This window comes from Carlito syrichta, unplaced genomic scaffold (assembly GCF_000164805.1).
Source record: "Carlito syrichta isolate Samal-C Ts95f unplaced genomic scaffold, Tarsius_syrichta-2.0.1 Scaffold313519, whole genome shotgun sequence".
Taxonomy (NCBI): Eukaryota; Metazoa; Chordata; class Mammalia; order Primates; family Tarsiidae; genus Carlito; species Carlito syrichta.
In genome coordinates, this window is record NW_007257615.1 from 1,015,679 (window position 1) to 1,041,215 (window position 25,537).

The 25,537-nt window shown below is 39.9% G+C and overlaps 1 protein-coding gene across 1 annotated transcript in view; it reads right to left on the bottom strand.

Annotated features, from left to right (window-relative positions):
* LEMD3 (LEM domain containing 3) overlaps positions 1–22,521 on the bottom strand; it is a 47,079-nt gene extending 24,558 nt beyond the window's left edge. Inside the window, exons 1-4 of the mRNA XM_008070542.1 lie at positions 22,335–22,521; positions 18,430–18,467; positions 15,043–15,109; positions 12,172–12,239 (exon numbers count right to left, since the gene is read on the bottom strand). Coding sequence (XP_008068733.1) covers positions 12,172–12,239; positions 15,043–15,109; positions 18,430–18,467; positions 22,335–22,521 — 360 coding nt within the window. The remainder of the gene's footprint in view (positions 1–12,171; positions 12,240–15,042; positions 15,110–18,429; positions 18,468–22,334) is intronic.
* Between the last annotated feature and the right edge of the window lie 3,016 nt (positions 22,522–25,537).

Below are 25,537 nucleotides of genomic sequence, written 5' to 3' on the forward strand. Positions count from 1 at the left end.
GTTTTCAAAAACTGTTCATTGATGGAGTAATAAATATAATAATTTCAAGGGAAAGATACAAGACTATTTACGAAATGAAATATGTACACTATTTAAAGTAACACAAATTTGGGGAAAAAATTAAGAAGACTAGCAAAAAATGAACCATATGCTATACTAGTGGTTAACCTCACATGGTGAATATAAAACTTGTTTTCCTTTTATTTTCCATATGAATTAAATAAGAGTATGATTTAATTTTGTATTTTAAAAATAAGCATTATTAAAAAGTACTTCAGAACTTTCATATAGACCTTCAAACTTTATTTTTTGGAAAAAATTCTGTTTAAAGCTCTCTGGTTTTTGTGCTGTTTTGTGGCAGTACAAACTGCATCTATAAGTGTGACCAGCCATGGCAGGTTCCACAGCCTTTGAAAATTCTGAAAAAGATATTCCAAAAAGAAAGTTAGCAAACACACACACACATAAACCTAAATGTGTAAAAAGGGCATTAACATTTTACATAAAATAACTCCACTTAACTAAGAAATGAATCCAAAATTTTTTAAATAAAAATATAAAACAGAAATCTTACTAAAATAAGGCAAAACCCAAAATGAAACATAAAATAATTCAAGATATAAAAATCTTCTAAAGGCTAGAAAGTTAATCACAGAAAAAGCACTTGACATGATTTTACATCTCTTGATGATAAAAACTTTCTTTTTCTTTCTTTTTTTTAAGAGGGGCTACAGTAATAAGTTTCAGAGGAAACCAATCTGTACCGAGGATCAGTTCTGCCAGGTGGCTCACTTATGTCTCAAGCAGGACTCAGCCATCAGTCATTATCAGAGATTCCCAGGTGATTCCCTTCTGCACTCAGGACTGAGGGCCACAGATTCAGGAGGGCTAGTCACATAAAATGCCAAAATCCAGATAACTCCCACTTTTCATGGAGAACCAACTGCAACGTCAATTATTTCTGTGTTCTTAGAAAGGATGGGGAGAATGAGGGCAGGATCTTAACCTGGAACGTCAGCATCCCTGGCTCATCAAGAGGACGAGATGGGGCTCACGGAGCTGGGACTCCAGAGCCTTGATCCTGGAAACCAACTTCCCCTGCTGCCGATTGGGCCACAGGGCATGAAGGATCACAGAGACCACAGGGCATGAAGGATCTCCTCGTGGGGCTCCTTATGCAGGAAACTGATACAGTGGAGGCAGCGGATGCACCCACATTTCAAGGACATGAGTGAACGGTGTTTTCTGACCCCAACCAGAATCAATTCTCTAAGTGGGTGTCCAACATTAACTCAGTTCTCACACTACCTAGAATTAGGGTCAGACTTCATGGCTCAGTCCCACAAGACTGCCCCCACTTCAGATGCCTGTCACAAAAGCAGTGCCCAAGCTACCCAGGCCTCTGCCTGGAAGACTACAAATTCAGGAGTTCCCACAATCTCAGGCTTGATAATTTACTAGAATGACTCACAGGCTTGTTGTAGAAAAAAACCAAGTAGAAAAAATGCCTAGGGCAAGGCTGATGGGGAGAGGGGTTGCAGGGAGCTTCCATGTCCTTTCAGGAAAAGCCACCTTCCCAGGATATCAATGTGTTCATCTGCCATGAAGCCCTCATAAAAACTTTCAGTGCAATAGATAGAGAAGGGATGTAACTGAACACAATAAAGTCATATATGACAAACCCACAGCTGATATCACACTGAATGGGAAAGGCTGAAGCTTTTTCCCCTAAACCTGAAACAAGCCAAGATTCAAAAGAGAATAAAAGTCCTAGCCAGAGCAGTTAGGCAAGAGAAAGAAATAAAGGAGAAATTAAAAAGGAGAAAGTCAAACTGCCCTGATGTGCAGATGACACGATCTTATGTGAAAGAAAACCCCAAAAGCTCCACCAAAACTCTTAGAACTGATAAAGTGGCAGGACACAAAATCAGTATTTCAGTATACCAACAATAAACTAGGGGGAAAAGAAAGCAATTCCACTTATAATAGCTACAAAAAAAAGAAAAATAATACATGGGATTAAATTTAACCAAGGCAGTAAAAGATTTCTACAAGGAACAATATAAAACACTAATGAAGGAAACTGAAGAGGACACACACAAATGAAAAGACATCCCACGTTCACGGATTGGAAGAATACTATGAAACTGACTACAGTTCCAAAAATAATCTACAGACTTAATGCAATCCCCGTCAAAATGCCACTGACATTCTTCAAAGAAACAGAAAAAAAAATTCTAAAATTCATATGGAACTATAAATATTCAGAGCAATCCTGAGCAAAAAGAATAAAGATGAAGGCATCATACTCCACGACTTCAAAATATATTGCAGCGCTATAGTAACCAAAACAGCATGATACTGGTCTGGACAAAAATTCTTATGGAAAAGACATAATAGCAAAAAAACAGATAAACAGAATGATATCAAACTAAAAAGCATCTGCACAGCAAAGGAAACAACAGAAAAGATGACTAGTAGAATGGGAGAAAATATTTGTAAACTATTCACCCAACACGAGATTAACATCCAGAATATACAAGGTTCTCAAAAATTCAAGAGAAAAAAAAAATCCAATTTAAAAAAGGGCCAAGCCGGGCTCGGTGGCTCAGCCTGTAATCCCACGCCTTGGGAGGCTGAGGTGAGTGGATTGCCTGAGCCCGCAGGTTCAAGACCCACCTGGGCAACTTGGTGAGACCTCATCTCTACAATACATCAAAAAATTAGCTGGATATGGTAGTGCGCACCTGTAATTCCAGCTACCTGGAAGGCTGAGGCGGAAGGATCGCCGGAGCCCAGCAGGTCGAGGCTACAGTGGCCGGGAGCGGCCACTGCACTCCAGTCTGGGCGACAAAGTGAGACTCCAACTCAAAAATAAAAAAAATAAAAAAAAAATAAAAAAGGGCCAGTGAGCTGAATAGGTATCTCTCAAAAGAAGTCATACAAACAGACAACAGGTATACGAAAAAATGCTCAAAATCACCAATCATCAGGGAAATGCAAATCAAAACCACACACGATATCACCTCACTTCAGGTAGAATGGCCACCCTCAACATGAGAAAAAATAATGCACACCAGCAAAGAGGCCGACAAAGGTGAGTTCTTACACACCATGGCTTCAAATATAAATTGGTAGAGCCACTATGAAAAACAGTGTGGTGGGTCCTCAAAAAACTGAAAGCAGACCTACCACAGGGCCCAGCAATCCCATTCCTGGGTATATATCCAGAGGAAAGAAAATTAGTATAGCAAAGAGATAATGCACTCTCATGTTTACTTCAGCACTATTCACAATAAGATAGAATCAACCTAGTGTTCAACAGATGAATGAAAAAAAATGTGGCCTAAAATTCCACAATGGAATACTATTCTGCCCTACAAAAGAACTTGGTATCATTGCACAATGACATGGATGAGCTTACAGGACATTATGTTGCAAGAACTAAGCCAGGCACAGAAAGATAAATGCCACACGTCCTCACTTGCATGTGGAAGCTAAAAAGAGAAGTTCAGAGAAGTAAGTAGTAGAAGGGAAGTTTCTGGAAGCCGAGAAGTGGGGGCAGTCGGAGGTTGGTGAATGGATATACGTTCCAGAGAGACTGGAGGAGTGGGCTTTGGTGTTCGGTAACACTGCAGGGTGACTCTAATTTAAAACCAAATAACTAGAAGAGTAGATTTGAATGTTCCCAACACAAAGAAATGATACATGTTTGAGGTCATGAATATGCTAAATACCCCGATTTCATCGTTAAACCTTACATACATATATCAAAATATCACACATTACCTCATAAATATACACAACTACCATTATCATGTGTCAACTAAGAATAATAAAAGCCAAAGAAAAGCTACAGTTCATTAACAGCCTTTGCCCCCTCTGGTCATAGGCAGATTCTCAACTCATGCATGGTTGCGTCCAGGAGCAACTTTTTTGCTGCAGGTCTTGTAGCACCCATCTTCTACCCCACTGCTGCCTGGCTTAGATTTTGACTTGTCCCAATCCTGGGTCCGCATCCCTTCTTTTGTCTTGTACTACGGCTGACTGGCAGCTGCAACCAAATGGTTGGAAGAAAAGAGATAGCACCTGCACGAAAGCTGTCAGGAATACCAGCCCTGCCTCTTCCCCAGCTCTGGCTAAATGGCTGATCAGGCCCTACCCAGTCCCCAAGCCCTAGCCCATTTCCTTACTCATTCAAATACAGTCCAGTCAGCCCTCTGTACCCGTGGATTCAAGTATTAACTACAGTCAACATATTCAATCACAAACCAAAAAATTTGGGGGAAAAGTGGAGGCTTTTGTCAATATCGAACAAAATTCCCTATCTTTATTCCCTAAACAACACAACACAACACAACAACTATTTACATGCCACTACGTTGTATCAGGTACTGTATGTAACCTAGAAGTGATTTAAGGTCATTGGAAGGATGAGCATGGGTCGTATGAAAAGGCTACAGCATTTTCTATCAGGGACTTGAGCATCTGTGGATGTTGATAGCCAACCCTCCCGATGATGAGGGACGAATGTACTCAGAAATTGTAAGAGCCTCAGGATTCTTCAGAAACGTAAACGAATCTTGTTCCAGAAACGTGCAACCAACCATAAAACATATCTGTGGCATTACCTCTCAGAGAGTAAATCGTAAGAGACTTCACTGCATAACAAAAAGAAAGCAAGACGGAAGCACTAGATGGGATCAGATTTTCCTACTACGGGAGTAATAAATGCATTCAATTATCCCTAAGGAACCACTTTCTTGCCGTGGATTACCACATGCTGCACTCCTCTTCCTGGAACACTGTATTCCACATCCTCCGCCGCCTCCTTAATCCAACCCCTCTTTTGCCTGCACTCTGCAGTTCTTCCATCACATGACACTGGGCCCCATAATGTTAATCCCTCCTTAGTCATTCTGATACTTTAGCTATCCAATCAATCTATTGGTTATTATACGATCTACCACACCTGACTGCCATCAATGTCCTCACCTAGGTTGAAACCTAACTCTAAGAGACAAATCCTGTGGCATGGTGTTAGAGACCACTCTCTAGAATGACTCTGATTAAAGTAAATGGAAAACACAGAGAGAAATAAAATTTACCAGAAAGCTACTGTAATCATCGGGCACTGAGCTAGGTATTTTATGCACTCACTTAAGCCTCCCAACAGTTCTGACAAGTATTAACAACAGTCCTACTTTTAGAGAAACAAGTCCAGAAAAGTTTCAAGACTTTATCAAAATGCAACAGCTTCGATGTGGCAGTGCCAGATTCTGAATCCAGATCTAACCTCCATCATATCCCACTGTCTTAGCACCTTTCTGATACTTACATATAAGTCACGCATTGTTTAAAACTCAGTCACATTTCTCTTTCTTGACAAGCACATCACGGGAGACTGTCACCAAAACCTTGCTGAAACTTTGAGACATAAACCACATCCTTAACTTTCAAAAGGGGGCAGAGTGACACCAGCAAGATGGCAGAACAGAAAGCCACAGCCCTTCCTTCCTCCACGGAGACACGGACTCAACAGGCATACCCTGATGAATTCCATTTGTGAAAAATCCAGAAATCAGTTAGGAGGTTCCTGCACCCAGGCAAGAGCAAAACCACCTGCATGAAAGCTGTCAAGAAAACCCATGGCACTCCCTTGCCAGACGCCCCCACCACCCCACAGGGCAGCGTGCTAGGGAGACCACTCCCAACTCCCGGCTTCTTCCTGGGGAGGAAAAGAGAAGCCTGGAACATATATCGAATGGTCTGACTTCTGGGAGGCCAATGAGAGCAAGTGGCTTCTGCCTTGCCTGAATCCGCTGCTGACAGGAAGGGCACCAAGTCAAGGCCTACTGAGAACAGAGAAGAGAGTCTGAACTACCAGGCACTCACTCGCCACTCCCCCCAGCTCAGCATGAAAAAAGCTGAGCAAAACTCCAACTCTTGGCTTCTCCTGGGGGAGGAAAAGAGTCAGAGCATGCATAGAATGTTCCGACTTGAAGGACAGGAGAGCCGCCTGACTGGTTTCTGCTTTGCCTAACTCCAAGTGCTGACGGGATCCAGCACACTCTGGGTGCCTAGGAGCCACTGGAAGACAAAAGAGCCAATGGCTTAGGGCATCTCCAGAGAATGTGTATTCCTGCAGACAGACACCAGGGGGAGCAAAAGGTTGTGGGTGCTGAAAAAATAAACCATCAAAACCTCTCTAACTGGGAATTTAGACAAATCCAGACAGGATGCAACCACAGAAAAGATACAGGAGGACCCCAAAATCTCTAGCCAGAGCTACTGGAAAAGGTCTTTCTCTGCATGAAACAAGTCTGTAAAGGTGGCTGTTTTTTCGAAAGCATGGATCCCCACACAAAGAAGGCACATGAAGAAACAGGAAGCATGGCCAATCAAGACACAGAACACATCTCCAAACACACAACCCAAAGAAATGGAGGTATAAAAATTTTCTGACAAAGAGTTCACAGAAGCCATCATAAAAACACTGAACAAGATCAGGAAAATGATCCATGAACCAAGTGAGAATATCAACAAAGAGACAAAATATTTAAAAGAACCAGAAATTTTGGAGCTAAGGAATATAACAACCAAATTTTAAAATCCGTTAGAGAGGTTACAGAGCAGACTTGATCAAGCAGAAGAAAGACTCAACAAACAAAAAACAGGTCACTTGGAATGTCCTGTCAGAGGAGCAAAGCAAAGAAGGAAGGAGAGAGTGAAGAAAGGACTTACAGGACACCATTAAGCATATCAATATAAATGGTACGGGAGTTCCAGAAACAGAACAAAGAAGTGAGCAAGCATGCTTGTTTGGGGTCCAAAACTCTCCAAATCTGGGGAAGGAAATGGGCATTCAAATTCAAGAAGCCCAACAAACCCTCATGAAGATAAACCCAAATGAGACCACACTGAGACATATTATATTCAAACTGTGGAAAATCAGAGAATTCCAAAAGCAGCAAGAGACAAGCTACTCATCACATGCAAGGGAGTCTCCACAAGACTATAAGTAGATTTCTCAGCAGAGACAGTGCAAAGTAGTAGAAGAAGTAAAATAATACATTCCAAGCGCTGAAAGAAAAAAACTGCCAACCAAGAATACCTACCGTAGTAACATCCTCAGGGGATATGTTTCAAGCCTCCCAGTGGATGCCTGAAACCATGGGTAGTACTGAGCCCTGTTTTTTTGATGTGATAACTGTGACTAACAGGCAGATAATGCACACAATGTGGACACACTGGAAAAAGGGACAATTCATGTACCAAGCAAGACAGTGTGACATTTCTTCACAATACTCAATATGGTATGCAATTTAAAACTGTGTTTATTTCTAGATTTTTCCATTTAATATTTTCAGACCATGGTTGGCTGAGTGTTACTGAACTGTGGAAAGCAAAACCCCAGATAAGGGAAAACTACTGTGTATTTAGAAAAACTATCTTTCAAAACTGAAGAAAAAGTAAAGACTTTTTCAGATAAAAGCTGAAGGAGTTCCTCACCACTAGAATTGCCTCACTAGAAATGCTACAAGAAGTCCTTCAAGTTAAATGAAAGGAAGTTACACAGCCACACAAAGGCAGATGAAAATATAAGGGGAATGGAATAATATATTCACAAGTGGTAAAGGTTACCAGATAAACAAAATGCAGAATACTGCAACATTGGAATGGTGGTGTGTAAATCACTTTTAACTGTGGTTTATAATTTAAAAGACAAAAGTACAAAAATAAATGTAACCACAAAAATATTATAATGAATGCACAATATAAAAAGATGTAATCAGCCAGGCACAGTGGCTCACGTCTGTAATCCCCAAACTTTAGGAGACCAAGGCAGGAGGAATGCTTGAGGCCAGGAGTTCAAGATCAGCCTGGGCAACATAGTGAGATGCTCTTCAAAAAAATATCAAACAAATTAGCTGGGTGTGGTGGCATGTACCTGTAGTCCCAACTACTTGGGAGTGAGGAAGGAGGATTGCTCGAGTTCAGAAAGTTGAGGCTGTAGTAAGCTATGATCACACCACTGCACCCCAGCCTGGACAACAGAGTGAGACCTTGTCTCTTAAAAAAAAAAAAGATGTAATCTATGACATCACTAACATAAAAGGTGGGGAAGATGTAAAAGAGTAGAGATTTTGTATGCTATGAAAGTTAAAGTGATATCAGGTTAAAATATTATTGTGACTATAAGATGATTTTGTTTAAGTCCCCACAGTAATCACAAAGAAAATAAACAAGGAAGACACACAAAAGAAAAAGAGAAAGGAATCACAGCTTGTCACGATACACACACACTCACACACACAAAACAGACAGCAAGAAAGGAAACAGCTACAATACACAGAGAAAACAATTAACAAAACTGTCATAGTCCTTTCCAATCAGTAATTATTTTAAATGTAAATGGTTAAACCCCCCAAATAAAAAAAACACTGACTGGCTGAATGGATTTAAAAAATGATCCAATTTTATTCTATGTACAAGAAACTCACTTCACATTTAACAAGACACATAGGCTGAAAGTGGAAGAATGGAAAAAGGTATTCCAAGCAAATAACTTAAAGAGCAGGGGTAGCCAGACTTACATTAGACAAGATAAACTTTAAATCAAAAACTCACATAAAACAAGGAAGGACATATAACAATAAAAGAATTAATTCACCTAGGAAGTATTAACACTTACAAACACATATGCAACCCACATCAGAGAACCCAAACATAGGCAGCAAAACCTTAACACACCTCTTTCAACAATGGGTAGAACACCCAGACAAAGATGAACAAGGAAACAGAGGTCTTGAACAACTACCGATCAAATGGTCCTAACAGAAACATGCAGAACATTCCAACCCACAGGAGTAGAATACGCATTGCTATCAAGCACACACGTAGCATTCTCCAAGTATGTTAGGCCACAAAACAAATGTTAACATAGTAAAGAGACTGAAATCACACAACGTATCTCTTCTTTTTTTTTTTTAGTTGGAGTCTCACTCCATCGCCCAGGCCGGAGTGCAGTGGCACATTCATGGGCACCACAGCCTTGACCTACTGGGCTCTGGCGATCCTTGCGCCTCCGCCTTCCAAGTAGCCGGAAGCACAGGTGTGCGCTACCACACCCAGCTAATTTTTGATTTATTGTAGAGACGAAGTCTCACCTAGTTGCCCGGGCTGGTCTCAAACCTGCGAGCTCAGGCAATCCACTCGCCTCGGCCTCCCCAATTGCTGGGATGACAGGCTGCGCCTCCGTGCCTGGCCTCAACGTATCTTTTCAAACTACAATGGGAAGAAACTAGAAATCAAGAGTAGGAAAAAAAAGCTGAGAAAGTCACAAATATATGTAACTTAAACAGTACAATCCCCAACAACCAAATGGGTCAAAGAAGAAATCAAAAGAGAACTTAGAAAATTTCCTAAGACATACACAATAAAAAATACAACATAAAACATTTATGGAAAGCAGTAAGAACAATGCCAAGAGGCAAGCATGTAGTGATAAAAGCCTGCATTTAAAAAGATCTTAGATGAACAACCTAATTTTATACCTTAAAGAACTAGAAAAAAAAAAAACTAACGCAAAGTTAGCCTAAGAAAGGAAATGATGATGTGAGAAAGAAAAAAAAGGAAAAAAAAAAAACACCCAAAAAACCAGAAGACAGAAAAATAAATTAAAAAAACAAAACTAAGAGCTGAGTTTTTTTTGTTTTTTTTTTTTTTTTGAGTAGAGGTCTCACTCTGTCACCCAGGCTGGAGTGCAGTGGCACGATCACGGCCCACAGCAGCTTCGACCTCCTGGACTCAGGCCATCCTTCCGCCTCAGCATCCTGAGTCGCTGGGACTATAGGCGTGTGCCATCAAGCCTTACTGACTTTTTTTTTTTTTTTTTTGCAGAGACAAAGTTTCAAACTGCTGGGCTCAAGCAATACACCTGCCCTGGCCTTCCAAAGTGCTGGGACTGCAGGCATGAGCCAATGCGCTCAGCCTAGAACTGATTTTTCAAAAAGACCAAAATTGACAAACGCTTAGCTAGATGAAGGAAAAAAAATCAGAATTCATTTCTGAGTTTATTATTTCAGTAAAGAAGAATTAAGGCCAATCCTACTCAAATTGTTCCCCAAAAATGAAACGAAGGGAACACTTCCAAACTCATCCTATGAGACCAGAATTACTCTGATACCCAAGACAGACAAGAATACTAGCATAAAATAACAGACTAAAATCCCTGATGAATACAGACACAAAAATTCCAAAAAAAACACTAGCCCAGAAATAAAGTCACTCATATACAAGCAAACAATCTCTGACAAAGGCACCCAGACTACACAATGGAGAAAGGACAGTCTCCTCAAAAAATGGTGCTAGGCACACTGAATTTATGATTAAAGACATAAGACCTGACACTATAAAACCCCCTAAAGAAAACATAGAAGAAAAGCTTCATGACATCGATGTAGGCAATAATTTTTTAGCTATACACCAAAAGCAAAGGTAACAAAAGCAAACATGGACAAGTGGGAATCCATCAAACGAAAAAGCGTAACTGCAGTAAACGATAAAGTGAAAAAAAGACCTATAGAATGGCAAACCATGTATCTGTAGGAGGTTAGTATACGGAATACATAAGAAGCTCCCACAACTCAATGACAGCATAAACAACCCAATTAAAAAACTGACAAAGGAACTGAATAGCGTCTCTCCAAAGGAGACATACAAATGGCCAATAAACGGCATGTGTACACATGGCATGTGCAAAGGTGCTCAACGCCAGGGAAATGCACATTGAAACCACAATGAGACAAGCACTTCACACCTGTCAGGTTAGCTACTAACTAAACAAGCAAAAAACCCAGAAAATATGTGTTGAGGATGTGGAAAAACTGGAACCCTTGTACCCTGCTGGAGGGAATGTAAAATGGTACAGTTGCTGTGAAAAACAGCATGGAAGTTCTTCAAAAGATACAAGAACTGAGCTCCCTTATCGTCCAGCAATCCCACTTCTGGGTATTTGCCCAAGAGAACTGAAAGTAGGTGCTCAAAGAGGTATCTGTATTCCCATGTTCACTGAAGCATTATTCACAATAACCAAGAGGTGCAACAGCCTAAAAGCCCTCCAACAGGTGACTAGATAAAGAACAGGTACATACATACAATGAAATAGTAGCCTTAAGAAAAGGAAATACTGTCATGCTACAACATGGACAAAACTTGAAGACATTATGCCAAGTGAAATAAAATAAGCCAGTCCACAAAGGGACAAACACTGCATGATTTCACCCATATGAGGAATTTACTACTCAAACTGAGGGAGGCAGAAAGTAAATACTGGTTGCCAGGTGTCAGGGACAGAGAAAATGGTGGCCCACTGTGCTATGGGTACAGAGCTTCACTCATACAAGGTGAAAAAGTCCTAAAGATATGCTGTAAAGCAATGTGCACATAGTTAACGGCACTGTCCTGGATACTTACAGACGTGTTAATAGAAGAGATTTCATGTTATGTGCCTTTTACTGCCATCTTTTAAAAGGTGAGGAGGAGGGGAGCATGAAGCTTGTATGACAAGACTTGTTCCTATTAAACTCATGCTGGCAGCTGCTAGAGATGGAACACCATTTATTTCCATGTGCCAGAACTCACACCTTTATGAAATCATCTCTATGGAAATGGACTGACATCAAGCTTTCCAATTCCACTTTCCCCTTCTTAGAAATCAGAACAACCATGTTCACCTTTAATCTTCTAGTACCCTTCCTTTCATCTAGGATTTTCCAAAAATTCACTACAGCAGTTCAGAAAATTCAACAGCACGTTCTCTTAGTGCCCTGAGATGAAACTGACCTGGGGCAGAAGATTTGAAATACATGGCTAAATGCTTTCTTGGTTTCTTACATGCTACGCACCTACCTCAATTTCCTTCTCACCAGTGTTTTTTGTGCCCTTTCCAAATTACTGTGAATTCTTTTATAGAAAGTGTTCTAAAACTAAAATGAAAAATATTGAGCAATTTCACTTTTTCTTTTCTGCTTACACTATACCAAACAGTAGACCAAAGCTTTTTAACAGTACAATTTAAGGAATCAAATGCATGATACCATTGATATAAGTAGAGACTTACATAAATTTTAAGAATATGGCTATTAAAATTCTAATTCCATCGCTTACTTTTAAATATGCAGCTGCCTCTTGGACAGAAAGTGTTCTTTGACTAGAACTGCCACATTCATGATCTCCTGAAAAGATGAGCAGATTGTTAATTTTGAATCCATACTATGTTAAACAGAAGAAAGCAAACATGATCAGTTCAAAATGTTTTATATATTGCACAATCATAGGTTACAGTATCATAATCAGTAAAGAAAGATTAATATTATTTATATTTTCAGTAACTAATATACACAGCCACCCCTACACGAGCCACAACCTATACATGCATTTCAGCCCCGACAGGAGCACAGCTTCCTCTCACATTCCCAACTAACTTACAAGCTGGTGTGGGAACTTGTCACTCTGATGCCACCACAGGCCTTGGCACACAGGAGGCCCTCCACAGATATATTATTCCCAAAGGGGAAAATCCAGCAGGTCTACTGTGCTGCCCTAACTTACACAGTATTCCTCAAGCTAGATTTAAGGGTTCAAGTAAGTTTGCATATACTGCTGAGTCAAAATATGTGCACTTTCAGAGTATAGCCAAGTCTGTCTTTGGCAAGGATGTGTATGCCTTACAAACGGCTATAACAGATCAGCAGGCAAGACAGGTAGAAGTTTCTACCTATGATTTGGCTTCTACACAGGGATGTGCTACATATAAATCTCTGGAAAACTACATTCTTCTTTTAACCATTTATAAAACAATAATTCAAAGCTTTTTCTTTAGGCTATTTGTAGTTATTAGTGATAAATTATCTCCTATTGAGCTCCAGTTGTCAGATTTTCCCTATGCTGTTTCTTTCAAGTAATTTTTAAAAATTTAACATGGAAAAACAATAACTAAAGTAAAATCCTTGGCAACTTTTCCTATAACAAATGTAACAATGTTCAAAGTAGTCAGATTTTAATGGCAGTGGTCATCAAAAGGAAAGAAATATCCATTACATGAACAAGTCTTGAACCTTTATGGGGTATCGTCAGAGACTCAGATTCTACAGATTCAGAGCAGAAGTTAGCAAACTATAGCCCACGGGGTCAGACCTGGTCTGCTCCTGGTTCGTATAAATGAAGTTTTCTTAGAATACAGTCAAGCTCACTTGTTTAGTATTAATGGCTGTTTCATGGTATAACAGCAGAGCTTACTTGCTGTCACAGAGACAGACTAACTTGGAACACCTGAAACAGTCACTATCTGGCCCTTCACAGAAAAAAACTTGCTAGCCCCTGCTCTTGAGGAAGAAATCTGTATCTTTAAAAGCACACTAGAGTATGCTGATCTGGCGGGCCATGCCCACACTCATCAAGCAATCCTACAGAGACAGCTGTGGCTGCCTGTGCTAGCAACATTAGGAACCCCCAGCTTCAGTATACATGGGGGGGAGGGGCAAAAAACCCAGAATTAATTTATAAAAAATTGTGTATTTATTTTTACATGTTTAAATTTCAGTCACCCTCAAAGTACTCTCCATTTGATACAATACACCTATGGAGATGCTTTTTCCACTGCCTCAAACAGTTTTGAATCTGTCAATTTTGATGCCTTTTAGCGCTTCTGCCATTTTTTGTTTCACCTCTTCCACATCAGCAAAACATTTCTCTGAGGATTTTTTTCATCCCAGGAAACAAATAAGCAAAAAATCACTCAGAGAGAGATTGGGTGAACAGGGAGGATGGTGCACAGGGGTCATGTTGCTTTTGGTCAAAAACTGCTGAACATTCAGCGCAGTGTGGGGAGGTGTGCTGATACATCACCTATCAAGAAATGGGCAAAGGCAATGAAACAATCTAAAAAAAAATTCACTGAAGCCTCACACAGTCTCCCACAACAATGCTAGCTGGTACACAGATGCCGATGGGTTCCTAGAACACACACCTAGCGAGGGAAGCCTGTACTACAAGGGGCCTGCCCTCCAAAAGATGGTTCCGGGTTTTGTTGGGTTCCTCTCGCACTTAACCTATTTTTGGGTACTGCAGCGTATCAAATAAATGTCATTAGCTTGCAGTATGTGAATATGATAGTCAATGCAAAGAAGGCTTTTAATGATACACATGGAATCATGAGCCTAAAAAACTGACCAGAATTAAAAATTAAAAACAAAAAAAAGGTAAGAGAATGGGGAGCTGTCAAAATCTCAACTACTTCCATCCACCCAGAGAAGTTCCACGTTTACCTTTACCTGTTCGGCTTCTACCAAGACCTGGTTTTCACAAAAAGATCTGCTACATAGAAAAGTTCGAAAAACTAGATTTTTTTTCCTTATAATTGTCTATAAGAAGAGAATTCAACATCTCTTCTTTCAGATTATATGTAAAATAAAAATTACTAAAAGGTAATAAATAGATAAGCTGCTACTGCAGTTTATACATGCTAAACTCCATACAAATTCATCTATAATAAGTTAGTCTAATTGCAGATATGCTAAATACCTGAGAGCTCGCAAAGGCTTACCAAGAGCAGAATTTGAGGATAATGTAACTCATGAGGAAAGAAAATTCCAGGATAATAAATGTACTTTAACCAAAGGAATGACACCAACACCACCATCAAAAGAAAAATCTGTATTTTCATATTCAACCCAGGATTTCAGTTGATTCATTGCTTACCTGATTCATCTGATACCGAATCTTTCAGAATTTTTTATTACTGCTAAAGACATCTGACTGACTTTATAATTATATTATATAATAAAGTATACATATATATTACATCTAATCCAGATGGCAGGCAGGAAAAGGTCTTGGTTAAATGTATCTTTTTCTGAAGAAAAAGATTCCACAAATATAACACTGGACTTAGGAAATCTATTTCTACTGATACAACATGCTACATATGCAATTAATTTTTCAAAATATTTTGAGAGACTATGAATATTAAACAATTACCTGCAAGCTGTGCCAGCCGATCATGGAGCTTGTATAATGTGCTCATCATGAGATTTTTTTCGTTTTCCTAAAATTAATAGAAGTTATTATGAAATACCCAACTCCAAAAAAGTGCCAAATTATTCTTATTTAAAAAGAGAAACAGTAAATTAAAATCATTGACACTACATAATTTGAAAGACAAAGCAATAATTTAAATAACAGCTCACCATGTTTTAAGAAACCTTGACTTAAGAATCTAAACTACCACTAAGCATTTTACTTTCTTGAGAATGATCACATAATTGGCACTGAGGTTCGTGCTAAAAAGATGCCATACATGATAAACTCCCCCAGCCAACACAGCAATGCTCCCAATGGCCCCCTATACAATGCATGCTGCATCTATTGTTCTTTCGAGACTGTTTCCTTGATCATCCAGGCTGCCCCTCGTGTTTTGTTTAAACCTAACTCAACCACCTAAACAAGGGAATGGGTGCTGGTACTCTGGTTAATTCTCAGTCTTTTCCTAGACTTCCAAGGTGGCCCTGGATAAATGTAGGAACCATTAGGGTGAAACAAACATTCAATGAATAGAGTTAGGAACTGTGAGAAACATTCAATCTACTATTAGGAGTTAGGAACTGTTCTCTCAGCAAAGTGAGAGACCCACTGAACAAGAAAGTTCCTGTTCTCAAGGGTAAAAATCGTATTAAGTGTTACATTAGAGTTGCAGAGTATAACTGCAAGTACAGAAGAGGGAGGGAAGGAAAGACCCATTTGTGGAATAGAGAATGCTTTAGTTGGATTTTAAAGGAACAAAGACTCCAGCAATCCAGGCAGAGGGAAGAACCCCAACAAAAGCATGAAGGCACTGGTTCCATTCTTACATAACAAGGCCTAGTTTGACTCAGCAAGCTACAAGGAAAGAAGTTTGGAATTAACTACCAGAGAGCCCTAGATACCAAGACAAAGAGTTCAGCTTCATTCTGGAAATTCAGAAACAAAGTAAAATAGACTTGTGCATCAGGAATACATTCTGAACAGAAGATACAAGATGGCCAGCAAGCAGAAATAACTGTGTGAAAAGAATCTAAAGAGGAAATCACTGCAGTGGGATTGTCTAAGTACCCTGCCAAATAGTCTAAAGCAATGAGACACCCAGTTTAAGAGCAATCTCAGAAAGAGGGAACAATGTAAATGAGGCGGAGCCCAGAGAGGGGGCAAATCACTAGTTACAATATCTGAAATAAGCCGGGCTCCGTGGTTCAGCCTGTAATCCCGCGCTTTGGGAGGCTGAGGTGAGTGGATTGCCTGAGCCCGCGGGTTCGAGACCCGCCTGGGCAACTTGGCGAGACCTCACCTCTACAATAAACCAAAAATTAGCCGGGCATGGTAGCATACACCTGTAGTTACAGCTACTTGGAAGGTTGAGTGGAAGGATCACTGGAGCCCAGCAGGTCGAGGCTGTGGTGGCCAGGAGCGGCCACTGCACTCCAGTCTGGGTCAGAGTGAGACTCCAACTCAAAAAAAAAAAAAATCTGAAATAATTTCATGATTCATCAGGGGGCTGTGTCTTCATTAGTTCCTTTCTTCCTGGAGTGCCTAACAAAACAGAATCATTGAATAAATATGACCACGAGGCAAATTCAGGCAGGAAACAAAAGGCTGAGAAAGCAACGTTTACATGTCTGATGACATGCAACCTTATCTCTTTATTTTCATGCTGTATGTTCAGGGGCGGAAGATAACAACTTTGTACACCATGGGTGGCATGCTTTTGTCACCGCAGCTTTAATCAGTGACACTAAAAAGAAGGAAACTCATTAAAGTCTCTAAGACCCTACCACGGGAGTCCCTGGTTTTATGTCAGATGGTCGAAATAAGTTACTTATTCCTTCAGTTGACTTACTTGCCTCCAACACTTTTGCTTTTTTTGGTTGTTATTTTGGCTCAACAACCAAAAAAAGCAAAAGTCCTATCTTTATATAAGATTACATAAGATTAAAATTCAAACTGTAAAAATTAGACATCAAAAAACAAGAGTAGGAACTGAAACACAGGGTTTGAAATCTAAGTGTTTGTGATACATTAAACCACAAAATCAGTTTTAATAAATATGTTCAACATAACAGGATAAGCAGGAATTCCAATGATAGTATAGCTTATAAACTGGACACACAAAACCAAGGTGAAGCTAGTTAAGCTTCAGGATTAAAGTAGCTGAAGGTCTGAAACTTGTTTCTTCTCTTATCTGGAAAAGATTCTGATTTCCTCTTTGTTTTATATGTCCTGATAATGCTCTTTGCCCACTCCCCTTTCAAAAGCAAAACAAAATTTAAACACTTGGCATCTGTTCTCTGAAATTATATCTTTTTTTTTTTGAGTTGGAATCTCACTCTGTTGCCCAGACTGGAGTGCAGTGGCCGCTCCCGGCCACCATAGCCTGGCATGCTGGGCTCCGGCGATTCTTCCGCCTCCGCCTTCCAAATAGCCAGGATTACAGGCATGCGCTACCACACCCGGCTAATTTTTTTGACTTATTGTAGAGATGAGGTCTCGCTGCCGAGGCGGGTCTGGAACCTGCGGGCTCAGGCAATCCACTCACCTCAGCCTCCCAAAGGCGCGGGGTTACAGGCTGAGCCACCGAGCCCGGCTATGTGATTACATCTTTAATAAACCTAAGAGACCTTGGAATAAACTTCAATTTTGATTCAAAAATATTAACACTGGACTAGATAAGTAAAATAAATAACAAAACCTAGCCAGATAGAACTGGATCTTATACTGGATAAGATACATGCTGTTATGTTCTCATACAAAGAATTTAAGAACCAAAAAAACCTCAACTGTAATTTTTTTCAAAAAGTATTCTTCCAATGAAACTCTTCAAAATGGCCATCTAACCACTACAAGGGTCTCAAGTGCCATCCAAATGACCAACTAAATTATGACTTAAGCAAATTTTTATGATATATGCTTTTAAGTGAACAAATCAATTTTGGCAGCCTACAAAATACACTTCCTTTCCAAATCCTGCCTGATGGTTGGATAGGCGTGTCAATGCACAAAAGATGCAAAGAGAGACAAGGTGAAGGCAGAGGATAGAAACTGCCAAGGTCTCCAACAACTGAAGGCAACAGGCATACCGGACCCACAGTTGACAGGCCTCATCCACTTTGCTTGGCAGCTGTCTCACATCAGAGTGATAAACAGTTCAGCTCTTAGGAGAAAATTTGTGACAAATTCAATTACGCTGTCGTTAAGGAATACTCAGAATGAGAAAACGCATTGTTTTAAACTAAAAGAACCTTAAAATCACCATCTTTTTTGGTTCATAGTCATCCTAACACTTTTATCATATAAAATATGACAGGAATAATATCAGTATTATGGTCTTTTACTTACTTGTATTTTTCCAAACGTTTCACCAAAGGGATTTTCTACTATCAAGGAAAGAAAAAAAGAACTATTAGCATCATTTAAGAGTAAGAATTAAAATCCCCTAAGCAAGTCCTCTAAAGTGCCAGCATGTACTCTGTTAAAACTGAATGTAAATATGCAAACAAAACGTAAACAAACTGATGATTAATAAAGGCTGGGAAGTAATTTTTCAGCCTTCCTATACTTACCATTGTCACTGAATTTGTGGCTTTCTTAGAGATTACCGAGGTTATGTCTCCGGTATCAGAGAAGCTGAGTTCAAGTCCCAGCGCCACCACTTACCAGCAACATCTCCTTGAACTAGCTAGCATCCACTTAGCTACTACTCTACACTGTAGTTTCTTCCTCTTTGAAAGAGGGATAACAATGATGCCTACCTTATATAATTTTTATCAGGATTAAACGAGATAAACTGAGTAAAACACTTGACACAGGAAATCTACAAGGTGCTTTAAAACGAAATAATTCATTTAGAATTCTGACTTCTAATTGCTTAAAGTTTTTTAAAAGCCTCACCATCCTAATCCTTGCTAACATGAAAAAAATAAGAAAAAATTAGAGATCAAAGTAGCTAAGAATTAAGTTCAGAATGAAAAAACTCTAGATTACCCCGCAAAAAATTACATTATAAGGACAGGATTTGCCACTTTACATCCAACATCCCTGCTACCCTTCTCCCCCCTACACACAGCACACACAAAAAAGATACAGACACGTTTGTGGCTGAATATGTAGTATCTCTTGGAGTTATTATTCAGCAACTTCTTATAATCTCTTTGATTTTAATATTATATGTAAAATTACTCAAACCTTTCGGACACCTAATAACTTTTATGTTTTATACAGACTATATATCTGTATAATCCAGGTAACAACTAAAACTAAGTGATCTTACAAAGTAGTTCACACTGACCAGGTTTCCTTTCTGAGATGCTTTTCTATTTTTATTTGAGAAAACAGGAAGTCCCATAGGAACCAGGAACTGCCTGATTCTAAGAAAGTTCATGTGAGACCAGTTTAACAAGGTACAATTAAAAAAGCAAGGAAAAAATGTATCCTGTTATCATCATAAGGGAGTTTGCTAATGGATTTTTAGACAACATTTCTCTATAAAGTAAAAAAGTTTTAATGTTGGGAAAGAAAAACTTTTTAAAGAAAATCAAAAGAACTCAAAGCAGGAATAGGGAGAAGAAATGATACAGTTTCAAGGGTAAATAAAACGTTAAGACTCAGAATACATGGGGTAAAAAGACACTCTTTTAAATAACACTAATTTTTAATGTAGGACTTGAACAGTTTGACATAATGCTGTATTTAGCTCAATAAACTACCCAAAAATGCCTTGTCACTTGGCCACACAAATGACAATGAATTGGCCAAATAATACTTTTTAAAAAGTATTTAATTTGTTCTTTGTAAGAAGTAGCATTCTTCAAAATATAAAAGCATTTGGTTTCTTTTAAAACAACAGGTTTTAATTTCTATGAAGAAAAGCAACGCTAACACTGCTTTTTTACTTAGCCAGGCTATCAAATGGAAAATCAGCTCTTCAAGTAGCACCATAAAAGCAAAAGCGTAAACGACAAATGCTTTGCCACAGACCACTCTGCGGAGGGTTTCTCCCAACGGAGACCTCACGCCTGGAGCCCAGAGCCAGGCGTTGTCCTGAACATGCAGTCGGCACTTGGAAAGAGCTGGTTGTGCTACCTAGGTCCTCTTCTTTATTTTACTTTTGTGTTAACATTGAAGCAAAAGTGTTAAAACTCTGCAGGAAGCTGGAGGAGGGTGTGTTCTGAGCTACTGGGAAGGGAAAGGGGCAGGATAACAAAATGAAGGAGCAGAAAAACAGTTCTGTTGAAAACACTGCTCTGCCCTTGGTGTCCTTCTGGATTTCTGCCTCTTGTCTACTAGGCAAAAATACTTGAGAGTATGACCTACCCCAAAGCCAAGAGGTATTTCCGCCCTACAAACCTTCTATTAAAAATATGTTCCCCAAATGCCTATGATAATCACCTCCTGTTAAATGAACAAACAGACCTATGAACAGCAAGAGTAAAATGTAGATGAGATATAGCTTAAGAAAATTCCATCCAAAAACAGCAACTCTAAACAACTAAAAGTCCTCAAAGTTCTGAAAGTAACTTTATATATCTAAATTTTCTTTACCCAAATCATTCCAGTATTTCTAAATGCACACCAATAGCTTATATCTCATCCAAGTTACCTAGTCTTTAATGGCAACAATACACATTGTTATCCCTAGCAAAAATGTATCAACACCTCCTCCCAATTAGGCAACTGTAGAGAAGAAACCTTATTTCAAAAGCAACCTACAGCAAAAATGTGTCACTTCCTTATTCACTTTTCTAGGGAGGGATGTGAGAGTAAAGAATAGTTCTCACCCTTATTCTAGAGCACTGATGACACTAAGATGCTACTTCCAAATGTATTCTCACATGCCCTCTTGAAGCCATTTTTGACCTGTTACAAAATTGGCTTCCGTGGAATTGTAGGGTTAACAACCCTAACTGCTTCTCATTGATTTTTTTTTCTCAAATTCTCCTAGTTTGGCCATTTCTCCTTTAATATTTTAGTTCAGATTATTTCTAACTTTTCTTTTAAAATGTCCTTAATACTTTAACTTCTCTTCCTTTGAAAATATCATGAAGACTGAAAAAAATCAAATTCCTAAAATGTATAGTTAGGTCCCTCAAAAGTGCTTCAAGGAACACAGTCCTACCTCGTAATACTTACATCTAAGACACATAACACTTCTTCTCCAATCCTCTCTCTCTCTTGCTCACCCATTCCAAAGTTGTTATGATTTTTACTGACCCTTTCATCAAATGTAAAATTCTTCCATCCTCTTAGGCTGAAATCACATTTATCAACTGTTATGAATTCTTAGATAAAAATGAAAAAACGGAACACACGTGTAGGTGGATCTACTTCAATGTGTATACGCTTGCGTCAGCTGGATAAACTGACGCTCTCAGAAAGGTTGTTCCAGCTATCCAGTGGCAGGAAGGGGAGAAGAATCTGTGGTGGCCAAAGTTGTCCTTTGACAGCTCGGAAGAAAGATAAAGTGTGTTCATTCATTGGAACAAACATTCACTGAGTATTTTGTGCTAGGCATGGGAAAGACACCACTGAACAAGACAAAAAGTATCCTATCTCCACGGAACTATGTTCTAGAGGGTCAGAAGAGACAGTGAACAAATAAATTTCAAAAACACATAGTATGCCAGATGGTTCTACACGCTTCAGAGCAGACACAGCAGACACAGTGCTTGGTATACGAGAGGGAAGCACCTCTAAGTCAGATGGCAGAGAAGGACATGCTATGATCGCACTTGAATAAAAACCAGAGGCAGCAGAGGAAACAGCCCCTGGATGAGGACGTCTGAAGGAAGAGGCTTACAGGAGAAAGAAGAGAAGCAGAAAGACTATGAAGTAGCAGCCTGCTGGACGTGCAGCTCCTGGAAACTGAAGGAAGTCAGTCGGTTGGAGCCGAGTGGATGAGAAGACAAGTGAAAAGAGATCGAGACTTCCCGTTAAGATTCAGGAAGAGAGTTGGCAGGCACAGATTCTGGGGGGCTTTGAACACAACTGCATTTTACTGAGGGGAGAAATCTCAGAGAACTGGGGTGCTGTTATCTAACTAATGCCTTAGAGGCACGAGTAGTAGGGAGCAGCTCACTCTGGCTGAACCTCAGGAGTTCCACGCATATAGAGAATCAGTGGTCTGCTACCCATGACCCAGGAAAACAGGCCACACACATCTGGGTGTCTTCCTCTAGCTGTCGCTGCATCAGCACGGCCAGTCCCCACCTGCTGTGATGTGTTTCTCTTCTGCACACTTGACCTACTGTCAATTACAGTACCCAAAAACACTCCCTCCAAAGATGCGGAGCCTTTGCGTTTTCTGGTCTTCGTCAAGCCTGAACACTCTTCTCCTCTTTCATTCTGCCTTGAAAGTTGTTCAGTTTGCAGCCAGGTCACCACCACAGAGGAAGCCTCATCACTGCAGCTCCTCCGACCTTCTTGGAACCCCATCATGCTTATTCTCAGAGTCTCTACTGCCTACTGCTATCACTGAACTATTTGGTGCTTCCCCTTCCCAGCAAGACTGCAAATCTCTACCTATCACAAGGCCTTGCAGACACTGGATACAGAGCATCTGCTGAACAAACAGAAACCTGAAGACACACTGGAGTCTCCCAGAGTAACAGCGTCACCATGCCAGAAAGGCACTCAATCTTGATCCCTCTGCAACCTTCTCCTCTGAATAAAAAGGAAATTCTATTTCCTGAGTTCACAGTATATGCCAGGCGTAATGCTGCCATGTCCTCAAGAGGTAGCTCATTTCATCCTCACAGCACCACTATTCTAGAGCAGACACTGTGTATTTTTATGGATAGATATATTGAGACCTGTTAAGACCAGGATGCTTTTTTGAGGTAAATAGTTTGTTAAACTGGGATCCCAAAAGATAAGCTCCAGATCTATCTATGCCTGACCCAAAAGCCCACTTTCCTCTCATTATAGAAATAACAACTACAGAAAAGAAAACTTTGGTTCTATTTGGTTTAAGGAAACCATTCTTCTCCTTCAGAACTTGAATCATTCATCTCCTTATAGTGCATCCAAAATGACAAAAGTAGGGAAAAGGAGGAGAACACCGCTGTTGGAGAATACGTCATCGTCTCTTAGATGGAGACAAATGTCTCTTCAAAACAAGTTCTCCAACTGTGGTCCAGGGAAAGAGCCTCTCCATGATGTAGCAAAACAGAGTGCTCCGTGATACCACAGGCAGAATTCTTCACTCCCCTCCCCTCTGCTGCCACGACACTCCGTCCATACGGCTGCTACAGAATGCATCACATAGCATCATGGCTTAGTGCCGGACTCCATCTAAACAACATTTTTATCTGGCTTCATCGTGTGAGATATTCACAAACAGATGAAGTACCTACTATGTGTCAGCCATTACAGGAGATAAAAAACATGGGGGGGGGGTGCCAAAAAAATGTATATACATTTAAAGCTATATTCTCTAGTATTACTTCCAAAGTTGAATGAAATCACAGTCGCAACGTGTAGCATGACATTCATTCAACTGTGCTGCGCCATTTTGACTGTCCCACCTGCCTCATGGTGATGCTAGCATTCCTTTGATTAATGCCATCTTTTGAGCAAACATCATACTTAAAACGTGTATACATTTGTTTGGCACCACCTGTATAAATAAGCCCTGTCCTCAAAAAGTTCAGTCTGGAGGGCAGTAACTCTGCAGACATGGCCTAGCAAGAGCAATCTCCTATAATTCTACAACTTTATGACCCTGACGCTAGGCTGTAGTCTTGGGAAGATTCAAGTCCTCTAGGCAGCTGCCTGAATGAGCAAGCAATGTCTCTGGGTAGCACTTTTTTGTACACAGACATTCAACTTCTCACGTTCCGTCTTCTAGCATTCATGATTTAAACAAAGCATCATTACATGTGAAGAAGGCTAGGCGGCTATAGGTGGGGGGATGCTTCCAGCAGTTGCCAAACATGCACCTGTGTGAACAACACTGCATTTCACCATTATCCAGGCACATCCAAAAATGAACAGGACCAACAAGGTGGGACAGTCTCTTGCAACACAGCATTTTGCCCTTTGTTTTCTGAAAGTTCTCCAATTATTTCATGGCTTTTTAAAATACATGGTCACTCTATATGACAGGAGTAGTTCACTTGATGTATACTTAACAAATTGCTGTGAATACTAAAGTTATATCACCAATCAAAATAGAGAATTTTTAATGGACAAAAATGATCTATTACTGTCTACTATAAGACTTGCCAAATGTAAGCTCTTGTACCACCATCCTTGTACTCATGAATAGCCTTTCAACTGTAATCCCACCTATCTATCTGGAGTTACAGAGACGCGAGCCTACATGAAGATACTAAGTGAAAGAGAAGGGAAGGAGGGAAAGAGCCCAAAAGTTTCTCCACTTCTCTCCTACAGGACTCCCAATTTTTCACCTGGCTCTGTTTAAGAGAGGCAACAATCCCATGGTGCTTCCTAATAAGGTCTTCTTAACAAATAACAGAAAGTACCACTGATTTTATAAAATAAAAAGAATTTAAAATATGGACAAATTACTAAGAGTGCAAAGAAAACTGAAAATAATGTGTCTGAGGAAATAAAAGGTCAAAACTCAGAATCAAACTGTCCAAGAGCCTTATAATTTGGGTGGTTCTTATGGTGGGGGCAAAAAATCCTGCAATTTATTTATTAAAAATTGGGTAGTCATTCTTCCATATTTAAATTTCAGCCACCTTCAAAGTCCTCTCCATTTCGTGTAATACATCTATTGAGATGCTTTTTCCACGGCTCAAAACAGTTTTTGAACTTGTTCATTTTGATGCCTCCTAGTGCTTCTGTCATTTTTTTGTTTCATCTCTTCCACATGGGCAGAACATTTCCCTTTGAGGACTTTTCTCATCCAGGGAAACCAAAAGAAAAGTCACTCAGGGGGAGATTGAGTGAATAGGGAAGGTGGATCATGGAGGTCATGCTGTTTTGGTCAAAAGCCGCTGAACATTCAGCATGATGTGGGTAGGTGTATGCTCATAATCTGCCCATCATGAAATGGGCAAAAGTGCTGAAAGAATCTCCAAAAAAAAAAACACTTCACTGAAGCTGAATGCAGCCTCTCAAAACAGCGCTAGCTGATGCACTGATGCTGACGGGTTCCTAAAAACACTTACCTAGCAGGGGGAAGGCTGAACTACAGGGGCCCATCCCCTTAAACAAAATTCCAATTTTTTGGAAGTTCCTCCTCATATGATAAAAAACACGGTCTCCTTGTAATCATCTGAAAGTCTCACATTTACTCACCATAAAAATGAAGATTCCCGGGGGACAAACATAACTTTCAGACTATAACTGAAAGTGCTCATCTTCGCTGAAGCACTCTTTCCACATTATATTGTACCGAGTCTGGGATCTCTGTAACAAAAGCCATAGGAAAAACTTCTAGCCAAGGGCTGTCCAGCAAGTGTTTATCAAGTACACCCTA